Source organism: Uloborus diversus, chromosome 2 (assembly GCF_026930045.1).
Source record: "Uloborus diversus isolate 005 chromosome 2, Udiv.v.3.1, whole genome shotgun sequence".
Classification (NCBI taxonomy): Eukaryota; Metazoa; Arthropoda; class Arachnida; order Araneae; family Uloboridae; genus Uloborus; species Uloborus diversus.
The window spans coordinates 75783339-75810374 of NC_072732.1; the positions used below are offsets into that span (position 1 = coordinate 75783339).

Genomic DNA, 27036 nt, shown 5'->3' on the forward strand with positions numbered 1-27036 from the left:
CCAGTCTACCAAATTCACTCCGTATTGCAGAGCTGTCACTGTCAACTATGAAGACTATTTTAAGCCAAAATATGGGCAAAAAGACTTACTCTTACTAATACAATAAAACCTCTCCAGTGCAGATACTAACGGGACAATTTTGTTTGTAATTCTTTCATGCCTTAACTACACAACTGATCACCATGAAGTTTTGTTTAGATGTTGTCATGAGTGCTGATGTGAACATGGGAGTGATGTTCCCATTTATTTTTCTGAAGGTGTACTCCCAGCAGTGGCATAGCTAAAGGGAGGGTGAAAACACTTCCCATAGGCATTGATTTAACGTAAACGCAAATTCGAATACACAGGGGTCAAAGTAGTCCTATATATCCTATATTTTCAAAAAAAGCATCAAAATCATCCTATATTTTTCAAAAATGTCATATTTCCGTTTTTTACTCTATATATCTGTTAAAAGGGACAGTAAATAAACTTTCTGATGTTGGATTTTTCGCTGTAAGTGTGTGCCCAAAGAATTTCAAATTACAAAACTGAACTGACTAAATCCTACAACAGGCATCTTCTCTCATTGGCTACAGCAATGTGATGTCACTCTATAGTGGGTGGAGTTATGAGAACTAAATCAAATTGGTTTTAGAATTTTGCGTTTGGGGGGGGGGGGCAACAGCCGTTTGTTTTGTTTTCCATCATGTTTCTCGTTTTCGTTGGTACGTATATTTTTGTGTTCAGTGCATTTTCTGATCGGAATGTTCTAATATTCTTTTTGTAATCTTTTCTTTTTGAGGAATTTTGGGATCATGAAATGTTAGTTCCTTATGATGTTAAAACGTAGTTTGTTGTAATAAGAGGAATTATAATGGCGAAATCGCTTCGCTTCACAAAATTTCGTGTGGAGTGGTTGAACCAGGAGGACATTATTTGTACAAATTGTGGTGCCTGGTGCACTAAAGGAAAAGATTACTTTACCGCTTTTTGCCACTTTTGCAACTGTTCCGTGCCCATAAGCAATAGTGGATTTTCGTAATTGAGGCTGCATGTTAAAGCATTCAAACATAAAGAAAACTCTGAAAAACGTCAGAAGGATCCTTCTCAAGCTGTTTGTTATTAATACAAGTGGTAAAGGGTTCAGTTTAGATATAAAATCAAAGAACAGTGGAATTAGTACTTGGGTCATGAATGAGTTAGAAAAAATAAAAATTATCTTTGTTCAAATTTTGTTGAATTATTTAGAGTGCACTGTTTTTTCAAAAATTATACTTTCAACTACAGGAAAGTCATTCAGATGTTTGAGGGTTTTTTTTAAACAAAATCATTGATAAGAATAACTAAATAACATATGATATGTATTATTTCTTTTTTCAAAGCAAAATTATTCATTTTATGTGTCCTATATTTGTCCTATATTTTTTGTGGAAGATGTCCTATATGTGACAAGTTGGTCACTTCTACCCCTGAATACAGTAATTTATGCACATGAAAAGGCTGTTTTGATAATAAAAAAACTTACAGGAGGTATTTCTAGCTAGTGAATCCCAGTAATCCATTATGCATAATATGTGTATGCTATCATTTTTTTAAGCTTGATGTCTATGTGTCTAAAAGATGTTTGAGAGTAAACACGTCGCCTCAGAGCAACAGTAAAATATCTAATCCCAGAAATAACACTAACATATCTAGCTCTGAGGCGACGATACGAAGTATACCCGATAGAAACACCACTGAACATAGGTTACCTTTTGTTTACAAAAAAAAGGCATTCCATGATTTTTATTCCAATTTTAAAGAAAAACATTAATTTGCAATTATCTCATAAAAAAAACGTCATATTTGTTCGATTTCTGCAACATGTTAAATCCCTTAAATAGCTGCAGAATGAATTTTACCCAAAATTCAAGTGATAATTAGGGCACCCCTAAAATCTTCATTTTAAGAAAATTTCATGTTCTAAAATGAGGGTTATATTCAAAATTAAATAACTGATTCGTAGCAGATGATATTTTCGTGAAGGGTGCCAGTTTTAATAGCATTTGTGAGGAACAAAGTAGATGGGCTAAATTATAATAAGTTTATATAGGTTGGTTTTAGAATTACTTTTAGTCTTAGTTATGAAATATTTTTATGATTTTTTTGGAATTTAATTTATAATACATGCTGTTGTCAACGTGGAAAGATCGCACCTGATGCTGCTTAATATTTAAAGATGACAAGTGTTGGCATTTTAAAAAAATCCAAAGAGGTCTAAATTTTGAGTTAAATTGCTTTTTTCTTAAAACCGATGGGGAAATTTTTCGAAAAGCCAGATTGCTGAACATGCGCTTGACGCCATTCATTTTTGAGGTAGTCCGGGCAATGCAGGTAGTCTTAATATAATGTAAAAAAAAAGGGCAACTAAAAAACATTAAAATTACAGGGGGGGTTCCGATTTTTATAAATAGAAGCAAAATTGAGGCTACATTCTTTTTTTAAATAAGCTGAAATGTGATCTATTAGAGCAACAGTAAGATATCTTACTGCTATTCCTAGGATTAGATGTCTTACTGTTGCTATGAGGCGACGATATTCACTTTCAGATATGTAAAATTTTTGTATGATAAATTTAGTGTTTGCAAAAACGATTTTTACAAAAAGTTCCCCTACCATTATTTTTGTTAACTGTTGTTAGCATCTAAATTCTTAATCTGTTTACTGCTGCCACCCTTGTTTAGGAGTAAAAATCTTTTTAACCCCCCACTTTATTGATTGTTTTACACCGATTTTTTTAACTCTAATCTTACACTTTGAAAGGAAGTTTCCAAGTGATCAGTCAAAATATTTGTGCTTATTATTTTTATTAATTCTCAATAAGATAACTTTTAAAAAAGCAGGCAAATATTTTTCTCATCAAAAAGTTTTGAAAGAAACAAAGTATCTATATGAGTACAAAAGCTGTGCTGGTAATTCAGAATCAGTTTAAAATCAAGTCTAATATTTTTAATAAGATGAGAACAAAATTCCACTCTTTGCTTGATTGGCGTCTGTTTTTTGTAACTGCAGATTTGTCACAGAACTGAATATGTTTGGTGGTAATGTTTTAGGAATATATGTCGTCGCCTCAGAACAACAGTAAGATATCTTAGTGCTATTCCTGGGATTAGACATCTTAGTGTTGTTCACAGGCAAAATTAGCTATGAAAGTGGTAAAGCAGGGGTCTGTCCAGGATTTTTCACAGGGTCCGTTTTTTGTGAAAAATCAAATAATTTTGTGAAAAATGAATTAATTTTGTGAAAAATCAAATAATTTTGCAAAAAAAATTTTTTTTTTAAACGAAATTTTAGAATGTAGAGATGGCACAAACTGCATCAATTAAACTTAAAGTTAGGTATTTTCCTCTTCTATGTCGAGAAAATCATTCTGGAGTGGTCTAATATTTGGCGGGGGGGGGAGGGGACATCGCTCTCTCAAGTATCAATATTTATCTACCATTCTACATTATGTTAAATTATACTAGAAATATTTCGGTACAGTATTTAAAATAATTGTAACAAAAAAATAAATTAATAAAATAAAATTCAGAATAAGGTTCAGCATTTAACTTTTTGACTCAAGACACTCTTAAAAAGCACAGAATTTCGTTTAAAACTTATAAATTCCGTGATTTTAACAAAAATAAAAAGATATTTTAATTGTTTACCTCTTAACAAAGCGTAACAATCATCAAAAATTCTAAAAATCGGATTCCCGTAGCGGATGCAAAGAGATCGCAATTCTCAAAGTGAAGGCATCAAAAGTATAAAAACAGCTTGTGAAAGAAATATTTTTGATAAAATTATTTTAAAATTGCATTTTAGAGTCCTATGCTAAACATTTCATTAATATCTGTGGACACAGTTGAAGCAAAAAAAAAAATAAATAAATAAAATAAAATAAACCATCTATTCAGCATTTTAATTTTTGATTTAATAACAGAAAATGGAATTTTGCTTTAAAAACTTGAAATGAGAGTTCTAACAGAAATAAAAAGACTTTTCATTTATTTGCATCCTAATAAAGCGAGGTTAGCTTGAAAAAAGAACAAAATATGATTCTCATATCGGATGTTAAAAGATTACATATTTCAAAATGTATACATCTAAAGAAAAAAGAAACGGTAATTAAAAGAGTTTATTTAAAGTTAATCATCCTTATTAGCATCGAAAAATCAAAACCCATATAATTTTCTCCCAAAATAACAATTAAACATCGCACCACACCCACCGTAAAAATACAAATATTGACAAGCTGGTAAAATGATGGGAATATTTTCTAATCAAGTCATTATAAAGGTTCAACGCCAGATGCTAAGTGGTGATAATTTTGAAGTTGGTAACTCTATCTGAAGCGATCATATTTTTTCCCCCACCCTTACTATCCCTTTGCAGTTCTAAGTTCATTTCGCAGATACATATTATTATTGTTTATTAAATCATGAGAGGGGAGAAAAGTGCTTACCAATGCCTTTTCAGAAAAGCTTACAACAGAACCACTGCTAATTAGCTGTGATAAAACAAAGAACCATTATTTTTATTTGGCAGTTAGAATTATTTATCGCTGGAAGGCTTGAAAGAGCATCAAAAGAGTGCCGATTTTTTTTTTCTTTTTTCAAAATTAGCCGATTTTGAAAAAAAATATCAATACATATATTAAATATTATATTAAATATATTAAATATCAATTATATATTATAATCTGATCCCTCTAATTTGTCTTAAAAAAAGGTTCAAAAAATTATCGGTTTATACACAGAAATATGCGTTATTTTACTTTCAGATTTGCTCTTTCAATAAACAATTTGTGAAAGATCCGATCTTGTTTATTAGAATTTTGTGAAATGTCTGTTTTGTTTGATCGGGATTTTGTGAAAGGTCCGTTTTGGTTGATCGGATTTTTGTGAAGGGTCCGTTAACGGACCCAAATATCCTCTGGCCAGACCCCTGTAAAGGGATGAAGCGAACAAAAATTGAGAGAACAGGGTCAAATAAAACTGTCAAACTGAGTGAGAACTCAACGCATGTATTACCATTACTCACGGTAAAGAGAAGTCATAAAATGAAATGAACTTCAGCTGTTTGATGATCATAACCAACGTTTCTCCTGCCCATCCTTTGGTTTGGCCCATTGTGTGCTTATTATGTAGTGGCTGCAATGCTACAAGGGTCCTGAGTTTTTTCCACTCATGTACACAAAATATTCCAAAATACGGCAGTATTAATGCTTATTTTTGCAATGGCTTTTGAATTTCAGTGTTACATTATAGGACTAGACCAATGCAGAGGTGCCAATGGTTCAGCATTGTAGCCATTGGCATCGGCGGCCGATGCTAACTTGAAGCAAACATCGACCTGTCCCCTTATATCTTAAAAACTATTTACTTGAGAACAAAATTGTTATTTGAGGAATTTTAAAGAGCGTAAATTAACTTTAAAAAACCTTTTTTATTTTTTATTGTAGCTATAATAGTTTTGAGATATGTAATTTCAAAATTTGAATTTTTGAAAAACTGACCATTTTTTCGTTCTTTTCTATTTTTGGAGCCTCCTCAGTGCTTGATTCGATGTGATTCTTTTCTCTTTTCAGTCTGAAGTAGTGAAGGTCATTATGGTGATTTGATTTCTTGAAATTGGAAAGCAGGTGAGGGTACTTTAAGTCCCCGGTGGTAGGGAAGGAGTTCGCACGACCATCTTGAAATTAAAGTGTGTGTTTTCAGTTTTTGTCTTAATCTCAAAAACTATTTACCTGCAAACAAAATTGTTACTTGGTGAATTAAAGAACGTAAAATTATCTTTAAAGAGCTTTTTTTACTTTTATTGTATCTATAATAGTTGATGAGAAATTAAATTTCAAAATTAGTGAATTTTCAGAAAACTGACTATTTTTCCACTCTTTTCTATTTTTGAGCCTTTCAAGGATTTGTTTGATGTGATTTTTTTCTCTTTTCGGTTTAAAGTAGTGCAGGTTATTAGGAGGATTTTATTTCTTGAAATTAGAAGGCAAGTGAAGGAGGAAGGAGGCGAGTAATAAAGAAAGACAAAAATATGTGCAGGTGTTTTCATTCTTTTTTTCTTCCTTCCATCATAGTCCAACAAACGAAGACCGAAATGAGGGTAAAAAACAAATGTTTAGTTATAAAAATTGGTACACATGTACTAAAAGGTCTCCAAACGAACATACTAAAAGTCCCCAGTGGTTGAGGGGTTCTGAGCGGAGTTCGTGCCACTATCTTGGAATTCCGTTTTTTCCGTTTGTCTTGGATTCCGTTTTTTAAGCTTTCGTCTTTTACCTCACAATCTTTTTTATTGATAGCAAAATAAACTATTGTTAAATTAAAGCGCACAAAATTACCTTTCCAAATGTTTTTTTGTTTTTATTATAACTGTCATCGGTAATAAGACAAATGATTCCAACTTCGTAAGATTTTGAAAACTATTACTTTTTTTCATTTTCGGGACTCAGCGAAAGACATATTAATCTCTTGTTTTTAAATAAATGGACTCTTTTCATGTCATTTACGTCAGTTAAGACCCAAAAAGACGTCGACGCATATAAGAAATAAACATGTACCTTTACGCGGTAAGGATATATGATAAAATTTATGATAAAAAATTTAAACATGCAAAAACCATCTTCTTTAAGGCATTGTTATTTGGTGATAAAAACCGTTCAGGTCAGTTTTTTTTTAATCCCGGCAGTTTATGCAAGCAATTCTACAGTTTACACTTTATTTTCTTGCAGCCACATCTATTGCCATATCCTTTCTTTATGAAGGAAATACCCGGAGAGAATGGAGTAAGGAGCAGAACAACTTGAAGATGTTATGAGTTTCCATGGTGTGCCGGCTTTTTTTCATCCCAAAGATCAGATGGTAGTGGTCTTCCCAAACGCTTTTATTCAACGTGTAGGTATTCTCTTAACAGATGAGATTTTATGACATCATCGCCTGGAGGCAAGGATGCAAAATGTGAATTTTCCGCCCTTGGTGCTCTCTGGAAAGAAATAAACCTGCGTTCGTCCGGAGAAGTTGCATGTTTGGCTCATCTCCGCTACTTGATCTGGAATAGAAAGGGGGCTAGAGAACGATTCCGGACTGTAGATCAATGATTTATTTTTCTGCAAAAGAAAGCATGGATAAAAAGAATTTGATCTTTGAGCTCTCAAGTGTTTTACAGTTATTGCGTACAAAATATCTTGGTATCCACTTTACATTTCCCTGGTTTTCACAAAAAGAATATTACTATCACTTGGAGTCAGAGCTATTGATAGCATATCAAGATCCACGTCTTCACGTACAATCACTTCGCAAAATAATAATTCTCTCCTGATATTTTGTTCATAAGGAAAGGATGTAGCACAAAATGTGGCTACAAAAAAATAAGTGTAAACTGTAGCATTGCTTGCAAAAACTATCAGGATTTTAAAAAACTGACCTTAACGGTTTATCACCAAATAAAACCGCCTTAACAATCTGTGGAAGATGCCATTTTTGAATGTTTGAATTTTTTTATCATCAATTTTATCATTTATCCTTACCGCATAAAGGTACACGTTTATTTCTTACATGCATAGAGGAATTTTTGGGCCATAGTTGGTGTAAATGACATAACAGAGTGCATTCATTTAAAAACAAGAGATCAATATGTCTTTTGCTGAGTCCCAAAAATGAAAAAAGTAGATAGTTTTCAAAATCTCACGAATTTGGAAACACATTGTCTCACCGTCTATTACAGTTTTAACAAAAAACACATTTTGAAAGGTAACTTTGTGCTCTTTAATTTAACAATTGATGATTTAGCTCTCAAGAAAAAAGATTGTGAGGTATAAGATGGAAAGCTAAAAAAATGGAATTCAAGATAAACCGAAAAAACGAAATTCCAAGATAGTGGCATGAGCTCCCCTCAGAAGTTCACCTTTTTGTTCAGGTGTACCAATTTTTATAACTAGACATTTTTTTTTACCCTCATTTTGGGTCTTTGCTTGCTGGACAATGGTGGAAGGAATCAAATAAATCCTGGAAGGGCTCCAAAAATAGAAAAGTGGGAAAAAATGGTCAGTTTTCCAAAAATTTACTAATTTTGAAATTTAATTTCTCGTTAACTGTTATAAATACAATAAATGTAAAGAAAGCTTTTTTAAGATAATTTTACGTTCTTAAATTGAACAAGTAGCAATTTTTTTTTGCAAGTAAATAGTTTTTAAGATATGACAAAAGCTGAAAACAAGCACTTTAATTTCAAGATGGTCGTGCGAGCTCCTTCCCTACCACCGGGGACTTAAAGTACCCTCACCTGCTTTCCAGTTGCAAGAAATCAAATCACCATAATGACCTTCACTATTTCAGACTGAAAAGAGAAAAGAACCACATCAAATCAATCACTGAGGAGGCTCTAAAAATAGAAAAAAAACAAAAAAATGGTCAATTTTTTAAAAATTCGCCAACTTTGAAATTCAATATCTCGGAAAATATTAAAGCTACTATTTTTAAAAAAAAGCTTTTTAAAGATAATTTTACGTTCTTTAATTCCTGAAATAACAATTTTGTTATTTCAAAAGTATTCACACAATTGTGAATAACTTTTGATATATAAGACAAAAACTGAAATACCTAAAATCCTAGGTGGCGCTGCAAGCTTTTCCCCTACCTCCCGGGACTTTTAGTATGTTCATCAGGAGCCCTTCCTGTACCTGTGTTGTGCCAATTTGAAAAACTATATGTTTTTTTTTCTTTCACCCTAATTTTAGGCTTCGTTTACTAGACTATCAGTTTTCTGTACTATTCTAAATTTTACAAGACTCCCTATCGTTTTATTGTTAGAAATTTAAGGGCACTTAAAATATGATTTCATTTAGCTAACAGCAAATATGTATAAGGAAATATAGCAACTTAGAAGCATGCTCAGAAATTTCCTAAAACTACCATTGAACGCTTAATTTAAATATATATATTCGCGATGTAAGGGTGGCGGAGGGGGCAAGTGCTAAATGGACCATTTTGGCTAAAATATTGTTGGACCGGCCCGCTTTGTCTCAAAAAATTTACAATGTGGCCCACGAGCAGTGGCGGATACAGCGGGCGGGCAATCGGGCATTTGCCCGGTGGGCCGGTCATGCTTCGGGCCGATCAACTAGCAGCAAAATCTTTCAGGCCTGTCTACTAACAGCAAAATGTAAATTTTGCGCGCATGTGTTCAGAGAAACGTAAATTCGCAAAACACAGCCTCAGCTCCTCTTTACACATGGGCTAAAGCTGGTGGGTGGAGGGAGGCAGGGCCCTCACCAAGAGGCGGGGGGGGGGGGGGGGGGGAATTTATGAAATGGGGCTGCCAATATAACTTTAGTGTTGCAATAAAAAATAAATGAATAAATCGAAATATAAAAAAAAACAAGGAAACCTTAGCAGTCTTAAAAAATTAAAATACTTTTGGTCCCTTTGACGGTTTTATTTATGAATGTCGATTCACAATTTCTATAAAACTTACCACAAGAGCCGACGTGAGGTCATGTCAGCTTAGTTGGAGAATAGGGGCCCGGCTCAGAATTGAACTCTTGCATAGAGGGTAAAATATTCTAATGGTGGAATGTGTAGAAGGGGGCCTGTGAAAAAATCGACCTATGTCTTTTTTTTTCACGGATCCGCTTTTGCTATCGGCGACCCTGTTTATAGCAATTAGAATAAAAGTGACAAAATATTTTTTCCGTAAAATTATTTTAAAAAATGCAGTCTTAAAATACCATTGAGGAGCATGAAAGATTCTGCTTATTAAGATTATCAAATCAAAGTCCAAATGGTGCCGAAATGTGAGTTTCAAACATATTATGACGAAAAATAAAGTATTCTTATACGCTGTACAAACTCACGGTTTCGGGCCCCTCAGTTTAAAAAGAAAATAAGTTGATAAAAACCAATGTTGAAAGAATTCTGGTGGTACCCAGAACCTCCCCCCCCCCCTAATATCATCGAAGATCGTGTAAAATTGAAAATTTTGGGCTTCAATTTTGAATAACTTCATAAGAGAACACCAAATCCACTCCCGCCATAACATCAAAGATCGTCAACAATTACGTTAATGGAATTCCAGTTTCGAAAATTTGCTGGAGGAAAGTACTCGAACCTCTCCCATTTTTTAAAAAAATTCCCAAAGATGGTCTAAAACTGCGTGTTTTTAAATCGACACTATCAAAAATTTTCTGGGAAAGTGCCCCGCCCATCCTCTCTCTCAGCATCATCAATGAAGAACGTTTTAAATCTCGTTTTTAGTGCTTCAATTTCGAAAATTTTCCGGGGTAAGCCTCCTGTAAACTCCTTTTCCAAACATCACTGAAGGTCAGCAAAAATTTCGTTTTTGTAACTTTCAAGTAACTGCCGGTGCCCTAGTCTTTACCAAAAAAGGCTTTTAAGACTTCAATTTGAAAATTTTCTGGTGGATGGCCTCGGAATCGATCTCGATTTAAAATCCCCAAAGATCTTCTAAAACTGCATTTTCAGAGCTAATATTTTTTAAAAATTTACAGAGGAGAGTCCCCGGATCCTCTTTTCATACCATATGCTCGAAGATAATTTAAAATTCTGTTTTTTTTTTTATTTCCACTTCCGAAAAATTGCAGTGGGAGTAACCCTGAACCTACGCTCCCTTAACGTCACCAAAAATTGTCTAAAATTAAGTTTTTAAGATTACAATTTCGAAAATTTTCCAGGAGAGAAGCTCCCCGGCCCAACCTTTTTCAGACTCAATGTTAATCTGTCCATTAAGTTTATATTGCTAATACATTAATAACTCCCAGACAGTGTTGGGCATTAATCAATTATTTTTTCAATTGCCTTGTTAATTGATTAAAAAAGTAATTGCAAATAAATTAATTGCAGTTAAATTAATTGCAATTAAACTATTAATTGTACTTTGCAATTAATTTAATTAGATTAATGTACGTTAATCGCTTTTCACAATTAAAATACTTGCAATTAATTTTTTTAATTGTTTTATGAAACAATTAAAACTAACAATTAACTTAATGTATCAATAGGTACAGCGCAGCGTACAGAGTTCAAAGTATTATTCGAACTCGTATTTTCTTTCAGTGTTGATTGCTAGCTCGCCGCGTGAACTGTTCTCATCTTGGCAAGTTTTTTCCACACGTATATGTTTGTGTTTTAATTAAGTGTTTTAAAATTGTGCAAATCATTGTTTTATAGTTTAACCTGTAACAGGGGAAATCAGAAAGAAGGACATAACGTAAGATCTCGGAGACCGCTCTGTTTATTTATTATTTTTTTTAATCGTGTAATTGAGATGCATTTCTGTAATTTCCCTCAGATATTCTTCGGACTTTTACTAGTAAGGAATATTTTTTTTTAATTTTTAATTGAAATATACCTTTTTCGAGGATATTTTGCTAGAGCCATAAGATTTTTTGAGAAAAGTCATATGCTGCATTAAATAATTTATTGCTCGTAATAAAGTTACTGATTCATGAAATACACCGACAGCTTAGTCATTTCCATCCGAGGACTGCAGTTTCGTGCTTATAAGCACGCATCAGCCCGGCATAGAAAAGTGACTGAGCTGGAGATGAAATAACTCTTAAGGAAGCCAAGCGTGCCAAACAAACTGGTAGTTAATATAGAACAGAATATATTGTACAAAACCAGTAATTTTTTTATGAGTTAGTTTTAATTAAAATTCACAGAACAATCGACAATTGTTAATTGTAGTAAACTATACAATTAACAATTAATTAATTGTTAATTGTGGTAAACTACAACTAACAGTTAATTAATTGTTAACTGTAGAAAATTACAATTAACAATTAATTGTAAATTGTAATTTTCCAATTACAATTGATCAATTGTTAGTTGTTGCGGTTACGTTTACCAATTAATCAATTGTTAATCTTTAATTGTCAATGCAATTAAAATTTGCCCAACTCTGCTCCCAGAAACCAGAAAGCTAAGTCCTCTCTCTCTCTCTCTCTATTCATACATGCGTTTGAAAAATTTAAGGGGCTGTCAAACTCGTACTCGCCCCTTTCCCACCAGGTTTTTGACCCTTCCATCGAGTCTGGGGATCATCAGGGTATGGCAGTATAAAAAAAGGAATGTTATGACAGGGCCCAATAATGTATGTTTGTGCCGAGGGACCCATCACGTTCGAAGACGGCCCTAGTCTTGCACACATGAACATCGCTAGATCAGTTTCGTAAAACCAGACAATTGAGAGTAACTTGTTATGACTGTAGAAAAGGACATACTAGCCGAGCAGTGTTATCGTTACGGAAATATTCAATCAAGTTCTGAGCACTATAAAAATACTTAAATGGACAATTACAATCACATTTTCCCCCAAAATAAGGTGTTTAGCTAATACTGTATCAACTTGTTTACTATTAAAGCGTAGAAGTGTTCCTATATGTTACATTTTGTTTAAATATATTTAGTTCTTAAGAATAATTTCCTCATTTTTGAGTGATATCCCAATCGTTAGGTAAAATTTAATATATCTATAAGAGCTATGGGGCCGCTACATCTCCTAATGCCCGGGCCGATTTTTTCAACAAATCCACCACTGCCCACGAGTAGAAAAGGTTGGAACCCTTGTCTTTAGGAAACTCATCAGAAGAAGAGGAATAACAAGAAAGAATGAATTAATTTTCTACTTTCTGCCGAAATTATTCTGCCAAAAAATTTCGGATTGTGGATCAGGAATTAGCATTAGCTCTAAAATTCCTTACTCCTGAAGAACTTGCATTATAGCCATTTCACATAAGTTTAATCGTGTTGTAACGGGAGTCCACTGTATACTGCCACTTGATATCCTGCTTCTGTTTCAAATCCAGGTTTTCCGATCGCACTATACTTGAATTAACCAAATATAGTTGAGGTGATAGAGGGGGGGGGGGGATGTGACTAGTGGCATAGCTAGGGTGGGGCAGAGGGGGTGGTTCGCCCCGGGCGGCAGTGTTTTAGTTGCGGCAAATTTACCCTCAATATGTGGAAAAAACAAACGTAATATCCCAAAAAGGATAGTATATTTTTAATCTATATTCGCAGGCAAAAGGAAAGTCTTAGAAATGTAAGGCTTTCTTATCACTACCAGAATAAAATTACTTAGATACCAAACAAGAGTTTTTCTTGATAGCATATCAGTACAATTCCTTGTTTTCCTCTGAGGGGATGGCAGAGGAAAATCATGGGACCAATGTTTTTTCTACTGTAGAGGATAACTTGAGGAGGAAGAAAACAATGAAATTTTCCTCAATTTCGTTATAAAAAAAAAGTTAGCACTTGATTATAAGAGAATTTCTCGAAAATTTCCTAATAAAACAAAAACTTCCCTTTTTCAACATCAGGAAAATGGTGGCAAGAGTAAGAAAGGGAGGGGGAAGGATCCTGCAATCCCTGACAATCTTAGCAATTCATTTCTGTTTGATTTTTTTTTTTTTTTTTTTTTTTTTTTTTGCCATCGGCCATTTGGAAAAAAACAATCTGCCAAAAAATGCTATCAGTCGAGCCCTATTACATTATAGGAAAATCTAGCAGAGAATGACTTTTGTTTTCACAGACGTTCACCAAAGATTATTTGCGAAAAGTGATCCAGAGGGATGTGCATCCTCGGTTTTCCAAGCAGGCACAGAAACAGAACTTTGATGCGGAAGGGACAATTTAGTGTCAGATCTTCAACTTGTTCCAACTAAGACTTGAAACTGCCACTTTTATCCATCTTTCTTCAAGCTTTAACTTTAAACAATGCATCAAATTTGAAATAAGTTTAATACTCAGAGAAATTTTTTGTGGCAATTCATTGATTTGAATGTAAGATAACAAAAGTTACTAGTTCTGAATGCAACTTAAAGGCTCAGGAATAACTTCAAATTGATGTTTTAAAAATACGGTCTACTCAATCTTAGGTGCTATTTGGAGTTAGGTTCAGAGCCCGCCCATGGAGAAATATACAAAATTGACTTCAAATATCGAAATGCAGTATAAAACGAACAATTTCACCTGGTAGTTCACAGAAAAATGTTCATCTTTGATGCTAATTAAATAATTCTCAGTACAAAAAGGGCTGTGAATAACAATTGGAAAATTTATTCAAATGAAGTAAATACATTTTACTTGAAAAATGGAACCAGATCGAGGGAAATTTTTTCTTCAATTCAGACTAGTTGGCAGCTTTTCTTCTGTGAGAACAAAATCACAATTCAATAAAATTTTACACAACATGACACCCCAAAGTCCCCTGCACCTACTATTTTTATGGTTCATCTGTTTTAGGAATTTTAAAGTACAGTTGAACTCTGTTAATATGAAATCATGGCTAAAAAGAACATTTTGTTATTAAAGTTTGGTTTACTATTAAACAGTATTAAAAATGTCACAGATATTACGTAGAACAAAAAGGAAGTTTCGGTTAAGACGAACAAAACTTCTGACCTGAAAAAATCCTGATTAATACCTTTTTTTCCCCTGATACTTTCCGTCATTGCAGAAAGCTCACTGTGTGTTCCTAATCCTTTGAGTAACTTCCTACCCATCTCTTAGTTATCAAGTGGTGACAGCTATTCTATCTTTTCCACATGACACTGAAAATTCATACTAACAATGACTACAGCAATGCAGCCCCCTACTATGCATTCCTTTCTCATTGTCCCCAAATTCAAGCTTGTTAGCAATGGTCTAAGCATGGGTGCAAGACCTTCCGCATCACAATGTAGAAATTACTAGATCGCTCAGCCGTAATTGACACTCATCTTTTTTTTTTTTTTTTTAATCCAGTTTGGGCATAAATATCATTCAGAACATAGCAACTCAAGCCATTTACTCATGACTGTTATTAACACCTTCTTTAATTAAAAATTTTTTAAATTTTAATCAGAATAAGATTTGCTTTTAAAATTATAACCATGCATTTTAGATAACAAACTTTCACCCCTTTTCTAAATAAAACAAAAATATGAAATCCCACAAAATGGTTTAAAATCCCTCCAAATTTTAAAACAGAAAATCTTCAGGAATCTCAACTTTTATTACTTAGCAGAAGAAGAAGTTAATCACATTGGAAAAGGTTGTTTATACATTTTTTAAATACATTACAAAAAATAAGAATGTACAAGATGTCTGATGATAACAAAATGATCCCTTTTGATTTCCTCAGTAGTAGTTTGGCAGATGGCCCATAAGGAAAAAATTAATGGTTTGAAATTAACAAGACCAACAAAAACATTATATTTATTTGAAATAAATTATTCATCTTAAATGGGTCAAAGATTCTACACAGGAAACTACTTTAACTATTTTCATCTTTACCATCTTTTTTTGGAGACATTTGATCAGATGTCACATCAACTTGAATATCATCTTCTTTGTCACTGATGTATTCATTCCAATCTTTCTCAGAAGATTGCAAATTACTAATAGTTTCAACACTGCTCCTAGGAAACTGATCTTCCTTTGACGATAGATTGTTGTAGATAGTCATTGCCTAGGAAATATTCAATTATAACTAAAAGCTGAAATTTGAGTTTTTTTTTTTTTTTTTTTTTTGCAAAGTCAATTCAGAAATTAACAGTAAACATTTTGTCATTAAAAAGCATGTCATCAAATGTATTAAAAGAAATATAAAACAGTATAAACGTGCAAGGGTTACTGAGATTTTTGAGGCATGGTTAGATCAGGGCCGGACTAATACTCCGTCAGTCCGTGACCCGGCACGGAGTAAAAATTTTTGAGGGGCGCAAAATCGCCAAATCAAAATGAGAAAAACATTTGCAATGAGCGACTGAAAAAAAAAAAAAAAACCTAAGTTCTCTGGAAAAAATACTGGCACTATCTACAAATGAAGAGGGTGCATCGCGATATCCCTTTATCTATTCTATAATCTTAGTCTGCATAAGGTTGAAGTAAAAGGTGTTAGTTCTTTTATTTATTACAGAGACTTTAAAATCATTTTAAATGAAGTAGAATAATCAGTAAAATCAACACCAGCCGGGCCGCGTCCCGAACTGAAATTTTTGGGAGGAGAGAAATTCTCTGCCGAACGGCACTCTAAACTTTACAGAATGATAAATTATAGATATGCACACATGTACTTACATCTCTAGTAAATAGTTACATTTAGGCATTTAAATCTTTCGATTATGTCTCCAAATTTGCAGAATCGTCAGGCAAAATTTGCCGAATTATGAAATTTTTGAAAGATTACAGTGACTTCCCATCGGAGTGCCCATACTCTCTTGGAGGGGGAAGGGGAGCGATGTAAACATCCCAGTTTTTTTAGAAAACGAGCAGTAAATTTGATTTTAATTATGTAACGAAAGGAAATCCTTCGTGGCGTTAAAGATTGAAAAGAAAAAAATAACGAAAATGACAATTTTTTCTGTAAAATTTGAGAACAAAATGCAAATGAAAATATATATATACATATATATAGCTTTAGTAATATATCAGAGAACATCTGTACTAATAAGAAAAACAAAGAGCCGCTGAGATGAACGTTTCAAACATCTTTAAACAGGAAAAAAAAAAGCTACTGTAATAGGACTAACTTTCGCGAGCCGTAATTTTCACGAAAAGGAAGATAACGGTGATTTCGCGAGCTGAAAATTTCGCGATTTTTTTGTAAACAGAAGCGAAAGTTGAAAAATTCGACATAAAAAGAATTTTTGCGAGGTTTAAAATTTTTGATTATGACGGGGTTGCAAAAATTAAAACCTCTCGAAAAAAGTGCTTTTACAGTATTCAGTGCAATTTGGAAACTCATGGCAAGATTTAGACTAAAAAATGTATAAATTTATAAAATAACAAGATAGCGTCTGGGGAGCTGATGTTTTTCTGTTTCTGTTTTTCTTACTTTCATTTTTTTTTCTTACCATGAAAATCTCACAGCCAAATGCTGAAAAATGTATGTGCCGCTGAAATATGGTTCAAACAGATAAAAAATCAAAGTAGAGAAAAATGGAGAGAAGTGAGATTTAAACGATTGTTATGAAAAGACGCACCAGAAGTTGTTAAATGGTTGAAGGGAAAAAACGAAGGTTAGAACAAGAATTCTGCAGGAGATTAATGAGGCACGATATTTAAAATGAAACATAGTAGAAAATATGACCATAGTTATCACTCAAAGGTAAAAAAAAAATAATAAAAAATAAAAACACCTCCGTCCAAAACAGTGAAATATTCTACTGGGGCTGTAAGCGTTTGAATTCAAACATATTAAAATGTAAGGTAAGGGTGAAAATTGAAAATTTTAATGTTTGCATTTTTAGGACTAATTTCGAAAGAGTTCCAAGGGTTAGGGGAAATCCTAGAACCTGGTCCCTATAACATCATCAAAGATTGTCTACAGTTGTTTTCGAAACTTTATTTTTGAAAAATTTCCCAGGAAGTCTCCTCGAATCTTACCCCTTCCCCTAACGTCATCAAAGATTGCTTACAACTTGCGTAGTTATAATTTCAATTTTGAAACGTTTTCGCGGAAGTTTTTTCGAACCTTCCCTTTCCACCATTAAAGATCAACTTTTGTTTAAACGATTTAAATTCTGAAAAATTCCGAGGGACGAGGCACTTAACCCTCTTCATCCTGACATCCCGAAGATCGTCTAAAACTAAGATTTTGGAAATTAAAACTTCTGACAATTTACTATGAAGAATACGTCAATCCCATTCCTTCTCTTAAGATGACTTACAATTACGTATTTTGGACGAAAAATGTATGTGGGATGATCCCAGACCCCATCCCGTTCCTCTACTTCAACAAGTGTTGCCTGCCGACCGAGTGGTGTAATAATTAGGAGTTGGCATCTTACGCCTGAAAACACAGGTTCAAACCTGGCTTCAATCGGTGGATTTTCAAGATGCATAAAATAGACAGTGCTCGGATTGTATGATTTTGCGGCATGTGAAATATCCTTCGATTATTCATTTGGTTTGAAGTACTCTCGGAAAAATTAAATTCACAGCTCAGTTTTGCATTGTAAGAGCTCAGGTACCTCCATCTGATACGGAAACTTTGCGCCGATATTATCGTGGCACGGTGCCACATGAAAGAATGGATGCTACATCGGGAGATCGTACTAGGTCTACAAAAGTCGATGCCTCTAACACAACCTCATTATAAATAAATAAAAAAAGACAAAAATTGCTAACAACTGCATTTTTGCTTTGAAAATTTTCCTCTCTAGACGTTTCGACAACCCTTTCTTCCCCTCCTTTTTCCAAATTTTGTTTACAGAAAAATTTCGAATGGTTTAAAATTTTGTTTTGAGCCTTCAAGTTCGAAAAATTTCAAAGTAAGGTCCCTTTAACATTTCTTCTCTTCCTAATATCATCAAAGATTGTCTAAAATAACGTTTTCAGAGCTACAATTCAGAAAATTTTTAAGGTGTAACCCCTAGACCCCTTATTTATGCGAAAAGTTTACCTATGATGCAATGTTCACATTGCTCTTTTTTTTTTGAGCAATCATGAATTGCTTATTGTTTTCACTTGACCGTTGAACGACGTCCGTCCCTTGATTTTATTTTTCTATTTAATGCAGGCGTCCACGTGCCTCGGAATCGAATTATTTATAAACGACCTTCTCAACTGTACAATTTTTTTTCGCGAAAAAAGTATCCAGCACATAGCATTCAGCACATAATTTGAGTCTTGAGTTCCAATTTTCGTTACGATAAGAGCCATTAGTAGAACCCAACGAGTAGGGCCCTTTCGCAATTCGTAATTGCAAAAAACATAATCTGATTTTTAAATCTCAAAATTGAAACTATTTTATTTATTTATTTGCACATAGAAAAAGGATTAGTAATATGCATGCAACACATAAGCATAATTCTACTAATTCCAGATTCCACATATAGATAACACAAGTCCCTTTATTACAGGGTTGCCACGCACCGGGAAAACCGGGAAAACCTGGAATTGTCAGGGAAAATGAAAATGGCCGAAAATCAGGGAATTGTCAGGGAAAATGAAAAATTGCATATTTCCGATCGTTCTTAGCGCGGCCCGCGGGAAAAAAAAAAAAAAACTTTCAACCTTGTTTTTTTCGCCGCCGCCATTCCCATTCGTCCTTTTGTCATTCCCTCTTTCTTCTTCCCCCTGCAGTTCTTTTTATCAACTCTCTGCCATAGCAGTCGGCGGCGGACATGCGCAGAAGGTTCTTTTCTTCCTAGTTTGAGCGGGCTCTGTTTAAACGCTGCTTGTTTACGTCAGCAGTTCTGAAGTTGTTATGATACACAGTACATTGTTTTGTCTGCGAGTGCGACTGAAGTTCTTAATGAGATGCAATAATATTTTCTTTCATATTTTATATTATTTCTTTAAATTGATTAATGAAATCGTATTTATTCTTCTAAACAATTTTGTTCTGTAAATTTAGTTCATTAGACAATTTTAAAGTTAGAAAGTTTCTTTTTTACAGAAGTATCGCTAATCTCTTAGTATTTTGGTGGTGATCTTTAAAGACTTTCAGGGCGCTTCTTTCTTTCAAAATAAAAGTAATCCGATTAAAAAAAAATCTGCACATCAGAGAAGTTTCTGATCATTGCTCAAAATTTAACTTTATCACAGGGTGCCCACAGGAGTGATTATGGCGCAAATTGCGCGATCAAATTTTTTTTTTTTTGGGGGGGGGGGATGTTTTAATTATTTATTTTACTTTATTTTTATTCAAATTATTTGCTCAAATTATTTTATTTTATTATTTTCATCTGTGTGTGTGTATTTTATTGCGGAGGAGCGAGCACACTTTTCTTTCAAAACAACAATAATAATTAAAAATAAATCAATAGGTTTAAAAAAAAATAAAAAAAAGAGGTTTAAAAATAAAAAAAAGCGCTAAAGCGTTCAGAAATATTTGGGGGGGGGATTGTGCCATTGTGCTTGGGGGGGAGCACCCCTGTTTTATGAGCAACAAACAGGGGAATTATGTGAAGCTAAAAGATGCATGATTTTTTTACAGGCCAAAGTGTAAAAGCGCTGTGAATTCAATAGATTGGAGGGGTGGAAGGCAATAACTGAAAAAGATTAACTTTATTTTTGTGATACAGATGTCACAATTATTAAATTCGCAGTTCTTTCACTTGATGTAAGGCAGTGGCTCCTCGCTATTGAAAATTAGATATGCTACATTTACATTAATTGTTTATTACAGTGATTTGCTTCACTTGTGTTAGTACATTAGGATTGTTCAAAAATACACTTAAAAAAAGGTTTCTCCTAGAAAACAGGACACCACTCAATGTTTTTAGACTTGTGGATAGTAAAATACTGGAAGAATTTTAACTTCCTATTCCAACTGAAAGAGGGTGCTCGACCCCCTCCCCAAACTTCAAAAGTATGGGGAGGGTGTTAAAAAATACATTGAACTGAAAAAACAATGATACATACTATAATCTACACGAGTTATATGCATATTCATTGCAATAAAATAATTACTTACATAAAAAAAAACAGCTGGAGAAATTAAATGTTTCTAAATTTGACTTTTTCTATTCTAGGGCTAATGTTAAATTAAGGGGTCACTGAGCAACCTCTTAAAATTTGAGTAAGAAGCTAAAACTTTTACAGCACAATAAGTAAGTTTAAAAAAGATAAGGGGTGTCTTGGACTCGAGCTGAGAGAAAAAAAAAAAAAAAAATAGAACCACCCTTAGTACATATTTTTGATTATTTCAGCTTGAGTAAATTAAATTTGGTAACCATTGTATGTAAAGTTTGAAAATGAGGTAAGTTTTATCAAAATTTGAGATGTATATATATTAATGTTGCGAAATGAAGGTGGAGATCGATAACCTGGAATTTTTCCCAAAACCACCTGGAAAACCTGGAAATGTCAGGGAATTTCATTCTTGAACTTCCGTGGCAACCCTGTATTAGTATGCTCATATTCTAGTAAGGACTCCCACTTAAACCAGACGTTAGCCAGCTCTCTTTGAGACCGCTGTCTTATGAATGGAGAATTGGAAATCACCAGAATCAAATCTGTCAACCGATTTGAAAATTATTATTAATATTTACAATTTACATTAAATGCCAAGTTACTTTGACACATTTTATGCGTTTGCCAAAAAATGTAAAAAAGAGCATATGTTTTTTATTTGTAGGGGGGAGGGGGGCTCTTTATACATGCAGTTCAAAAGGGGCGCAAATTTTCCTTTTGCACGGAGTGGTTCAAAAGCTAAATCCGGCCCTGGTTAGATGGTACAAGTTAACTTACCAAATCTTAAGAAGATTCAAAGTAGTCATCAACAGCAACTATGATTTTCAAAGAAGGTGGAAAAAGAAAGCTTGTGGTCATCCACGTTAAGTAATTTTAGTTTCTTTATACATGATGGCACCCCCTTTACCATTTTGAGTGTTCTTTTAAACTATGTGGTCCCAATAAGATACTAATTTTTGCATATGCGATTCTTAATGCATTTCAAATAAAGCAGTGGGTTTAACAATGTCGTTCCCTTCCTTTATCATTTGTGAAATTATCATCAATTAACATTTTTCAAATTACCTACATTTTCTGGGATAGCTGAACCTCTCAGCTAACATTTTAATTTGTTCAAAAGGATTTCTCACACTTGTTTTCTTACCAATTCGTCACTAGAGCTCTAATTTACTGTCTAAAACAGGTCTGTCCAATTGGCGGACCGCCAACTTCTTACTCAGCATATTTCTTCTTTCGACATCTTATTGTATCAAGAAGCATCCAAGATTACCATTCTCGGTCAAGCCAGGGTCCCTGGAATTTCCTCTTGATCAGTCTTTTACTCCTTTAATTGTATTGGGAGAAAAAGGTACACGATATCTACAGGTCAAGGTCAAGCAGTCTAACCCTGCACGCTGGTGTTCAAATGAATTCCTAGAAATAGTATTGCCTTGCGTTGGCGGGGGAGACAGGGAGGGAAGAGAGAAACATTTCAGATAAGCAAAACCTGCCTGCAATTGGTTAAAAATAAAGACCCCCCCCCCCCTTCACTGACTCTACGGCCTTTGCTAATTTCGAAAAAGAAATTGAGAGCTTGCTCTCATCAATTCTCCACTCTTTTACGTTGATGATAATGATCTGACTAGTTGCGACAACTTTTTTGGCGATGAACTTTATCAAGAATTGTCACAGAAGCTCTCTCTCTGACAGTTCATTGTTAGACTTTCTTCGGCTGGCAACGACAAACATCAATGTTGACATTCCTGCCCTTGTAAAGAAAGCGGATCGGCCTCAGTTTTTCACATCAAAATGTAAGCAAATTTTTTTATAATCCTTCTGTTTTAATATTTTATAATTAATAATTCAACTATTAATTGTTATTGTTTAAAAGGTAAGAGGTTATTATTCAATATTTTCAAACTGCGGCCCATCAGGTGATCAGTGACCGGAATTCTGGCCCATGAGCTCTTTGCAGTTGGACAGCCCTGGTCTAAAAATTGAAATGTATTCTTTGTCTAGACTCCAATCAAATTACATACAATTATCTTTACATTACAATTTACAATTATCTTTATTTTAATATTATATCCATTCTTCCATAGTTTTTTCTCGTGATCATTTAAAAGCATAAAGACATTGTTGTTCATGAAGGTACATAAAAATGTACTTTTATAAAAGTACCATAAATAACATAATTTTTTAAAAATACTAAGCACTTTTCATACTGCACTCAAAAGGACAAAATAACTTTTCTGGGTCAGAAAGGACAATTTTAGTATTCTTGTACTTTGCAATTATTCCAAGAAAATGATACCACAAACGAAGGAAAGTGGGGCTCAAATCATTTCAAACCAATCTTTTCTATTCAGAAAAATAAGCATGTTTCAATTTAAGTATAATAATTTCCTGTAGTTTTCGAAAATTCTGAGAAAATGACACCACAAACAAAGAAAAGTGCAGCTCAAGTCATGAAGAGAATTTCTCTCTTATCATTATCTAGCTTTCAATCATAACTTAGAGTGTTAATACATACCTATTTTTCTAATTGGAAAAGTTTGGTTGGAAATGACTAGAACTGCACTTTTCTTCGTTTGTGGTGTCATTGTCTTGGAATTTTCGAAAAACTACAGGATTACTTAAACTATCCTTTCTGACCCACAAACACTATTTTGTCCTTTGACTGCACTATGAAAAGTGCTTAGTATTTTTTAAAAATTCTATTATTTTATTCTTTTTAGTGTAAATATATTTCAGAAACAGAATAATGTTACCATTATGAAACTTCACCTTATTTTTTCATATAAATGCTCGCTACTTAAAGGAAAAAAACTTATTATACGTTCCTAAAACTTAGAGTAGTTGGCACTAAAAATGGATCCTTGTTCTTCTCTAGAATTTATCTGTTTGCTAATTAAAACCATTTAAATATTAAAAGTTTCCCAACTAATTTATGTAAATTACTCGTGTTAAAGACCCTAATATGCCTCTTTACTTGCCCCGTTAACGGTTATTGGCATTGATGAGAGCAATGATAGGGAATAAATTTCATGCTTGCTTAAGAGAAGCCTTGGTTCAAAATTTTTATAATGATTACTATTAACATTACTATTTACTACTAAATTTATAACAATGGGTTTTATATTTAAAGATTTAACGGGAAAATTACATGAAAATTGCTGTTTTCCATCCTAACTAGAATGATAATTTTATTTTAGAATTTTAATTTTTCAGCCTTAAGTTGTACCGTAAATTATTTGGTGAAATCCCAAAGACTTTAAGTGGTCAAGCTGCTGAGTTATACGCAAAAGCAAGCCTCAGATTTTCCCGTGACAATCAGGGCAAGTATAATAAAAGTGTTTTAAAATAGGTACAAAATGAAAACAGTGATAGTTTCAGTAGGCGCCGCTTAATGTGATCATTTTGGAACAAATATAGCTTGATAACAATAACCAAAAAGAATCCAGGACCCATAAAATGATGATTTTTTCAATTAAGTAGCATTTATTTTTTACATCAGTAAATTAAAATTACAATGACTCAACTAAATGCAGTTTTAAATTACAAATTAGCAGAATGGAATAATGCTTTTTTCCATCGATTAAACCATCCGTCCATTGTTACAAAATCTTTTTTGCCCATTTTAAAAGCAAGACTTTTTTTAGCATTAATGGACTGTTTACTCGCTTCTTTTCCCTAATCTTCATTAACCTGTTTCAAAGCAGATCCAACTTCACCATCTCTTCCAGCATGGTTTTGCTTGTTGTTTAAATTTTCATTTAGTTTCACTTTGTTTTCAATCTTGTCACAATTTTTTAGTAACTTACAAAGTAATGGCTGAGAAAAGCTTAGTTGTTCAGCAGCATTTCTTTGACTTACCACAATTAAACTGCCAAATCATTTTAAAATTTAAATTTTTTCCTTGAAAGTTAAATCATTGCAACTTTTCTCCATGGTTAAAATTGCTTGACCGTTTGGAGTGAAGTTTTTAGGATAACTGAGTAGGGATAAAAATTCTTCTGCATTATTGATAAGAAGGGAACTTGTTTTACAGGAAGCTACTTGTCAGGATTTGCCTTGTATTTCTTTTCATTTAGTAGCAAAAAAGGTGAACAAATTTAAAGTTCATGAAAAAGTGATAACAATAAACGAAGACACTGATTACAATATGCAACTCTTTTCAACATGTGTTAATTAACATACAAGTGTTCCGGGACTTCGTGATTCTGACACAACATTAAGCGAATGATAACATTAACTAATCACATTAAACAGCGCCTACTGTATAAATATATTGTGCTTTAATTAAAACTGCTTGGCTAAACATAATGGATAATATTTTTCCATTAGAAATGAATGAATAAGATGGTAAGAATCTCTTATATTTTTAAAACCACTCCCAGAAAATTTTAGCGATTGGAGAAATTTGAGAATGACGAATCATATTTGCTGGTCAGAATAGATGAAAAAACATGAAAGTTCGGAAAAATTCGCAGAATTGAAAAATTGATACAGAACTTAAGGACATCATTATAAAGGAAATGTCCTAATCCTCATTGATCCCATGGAGCTAAGAATTTTATTTAAGATCAAAAGTCAAAAAATTGATTTTTCACAAATGTTTCTTGAACGGTAAGTGTTATCAAAAATATAAAGTTTGAAAACTATGCACAAACAAATGGAGATTCAGGGATTGGGTCATACCCTGCCCTCTCTTTTAAGCAACCGCTCACTTCAGAACCTCTATTTGTGCCGGAATATTGCACTTTGACCTCCTTCCCTATTACCAGGACTTCCAAAAGCAGAAGCTGAATATGCCGTTGTTACAAAAAGCTCTGAATATTGGTTCTATCCAAAAATGAACTAACCTTTATGAGATATCGTGTTTTTAAACTTTGAAATACTGAAATGTACTCCTTTATTTCCTTCATTTGAGTTATCTCAACCTTTTCCTGTTATCCCTATCCTCTCATTTAGTTCGCAATCTCCTTCTAAACTGAGAGAGTCATGTTACCATATCAGGAGAGAGCAGAGGCAAAGATGTCACAGGATTCCTTTATTTGCAATGAACTTTTGACTGAAACCGAATTTGTTACCGTTGAATGTGGGCTTAAAGATCTGGTTGATTCAAGTACTGCAAGGAACAACTGGTTTGTTTAATACTTAACAGACAAACAATTGGTGACAATACAGGTGTCGTGTCACAAAGTGTACACTCGAACGTTTAGCACTGCAATAGTTAAAAGACAACGAGAGAAGGAGGTCGGTACAGCATAGGGTGGTTCACCTCATACTAGAGTTTGATTGGGTAAGGCAACATTTAAAAAAAAATGGTGAAAAATACATGTAACAATAAACGTGTTCAATAATCCTGTCTTCCTCCAACATCTGCTGTTGCTTATCAACATTTATGTCATGGATAATACCTTACCATGGATAAGGTTTTTGGAGTCAATTCAGACTCCAGTGTTACACCTGCTAAAGAAAAATTTCTTAACACCATTTTTTGTAATTGCAAGTTGTGTTGTAATTCTAATTGTGACTGCAAAAAGAGTCGAATCGTTTTGTTCACAAATGTGCAGTAATTGCCAAAGCCAGTCTTGCTACAATGTTGAATCAGACACAACAGCTGATGATGAACATGATATTGTGAAGATAGAGATGATCCATCTTTTTCATTTGATCAATCTAGCATTCTATAAAAATTCATGACTAAGGAAAGTGAAGATTAAAACAAACTATAAGACGATACTATTTAAGTCATAACTCTGTGGTCATTCTGCAACTCAAAGGAGATTCCCACTTTAAAAAGCAATATTTTGGTTTCAAAAATACAGATTTCTTTCTTTCTTTTTTTAGCGGCACCCTTTGATCGTGTGAAGATTTATTAGACCTTGAAATGAGTGCAAGATAAATGGTTCCACAAATTCCAATATTTTATTGTCAACCAAATGGTGCTGTTTGCATAAATAGAAAATAACATAAAAATTTTTTCATAATTTTATTTCGTGACTCCTGATAATGAAGGTGCCCCCTTCTTGTAAAGTGATATCTTACATTAATCATGATAGAGAATATCATTGAAAAAAAATTAATAAATTTAAAATAGAAAATGCTAAACAAATCAATCACAGATCTTTAAGTATGATAAAAGAAACGAGCTGATGTGTGCATCACAGGACTTCCTTTTACTCCAATTTAATGTCATTTTTTCATTATTGGCAGTTTTAATATGATTCAATAGTTTACTCTCTAAATATCACCAACAGTGGCAGGGCCGGATTTAGGGGAGGGCAGGCGGGGCTACTGCCCCAGGGCCTCCACAACAAAGGGGCCCCCGCAGTAAATTTTTTACAAAATATCACAACTTTCACGGGTCGAAGATATCGGATATATACATATATATCAAAATATTCGGATATATATCAAAGTATCAGATATTTTCGAAAATATGATGATATTTCCAAACTCTGATTAGGGACCTCCACACTTCCAAATCCGGCCCTGAACAGTGGCCAAATTGAAACCAGATTTTTGAAAAAAAAAAAATTAAAAATCGCCAAATTTGTCGCCAAGTTGACGACAAAACTTGGCAACCAAAAAACTTGCGATATATCGC

General features: G+C 33.5%; 1 protein-coding gene across 1 annotated transcript in view; it reads right to left on the minus strand.

Annotated features, from left to right (window-relative positions):
- Nucleotides 1–14086: 14086 nt before the first annotated feature.
- The window catches only part of LOC129217114 (stomatin-like protein 2, mitochondrial), a 43230-nt gene continuing 30280 nt past the window's right edge, over nucleotides 14087–27036 (minus strand). Inside the window, exon 12 of the mRNA XM_054851365.1 lies at nucleotides 14087–15486. Coding sequence (XP_054707340.1) covers nucleotides 15292–15486 — 195 coding nt within the window. The 3' untranslated portion in view covers nucleotides 14087–15291. The remainder of the gene's footprint in view (nucleotides 15487–27036) is intronic.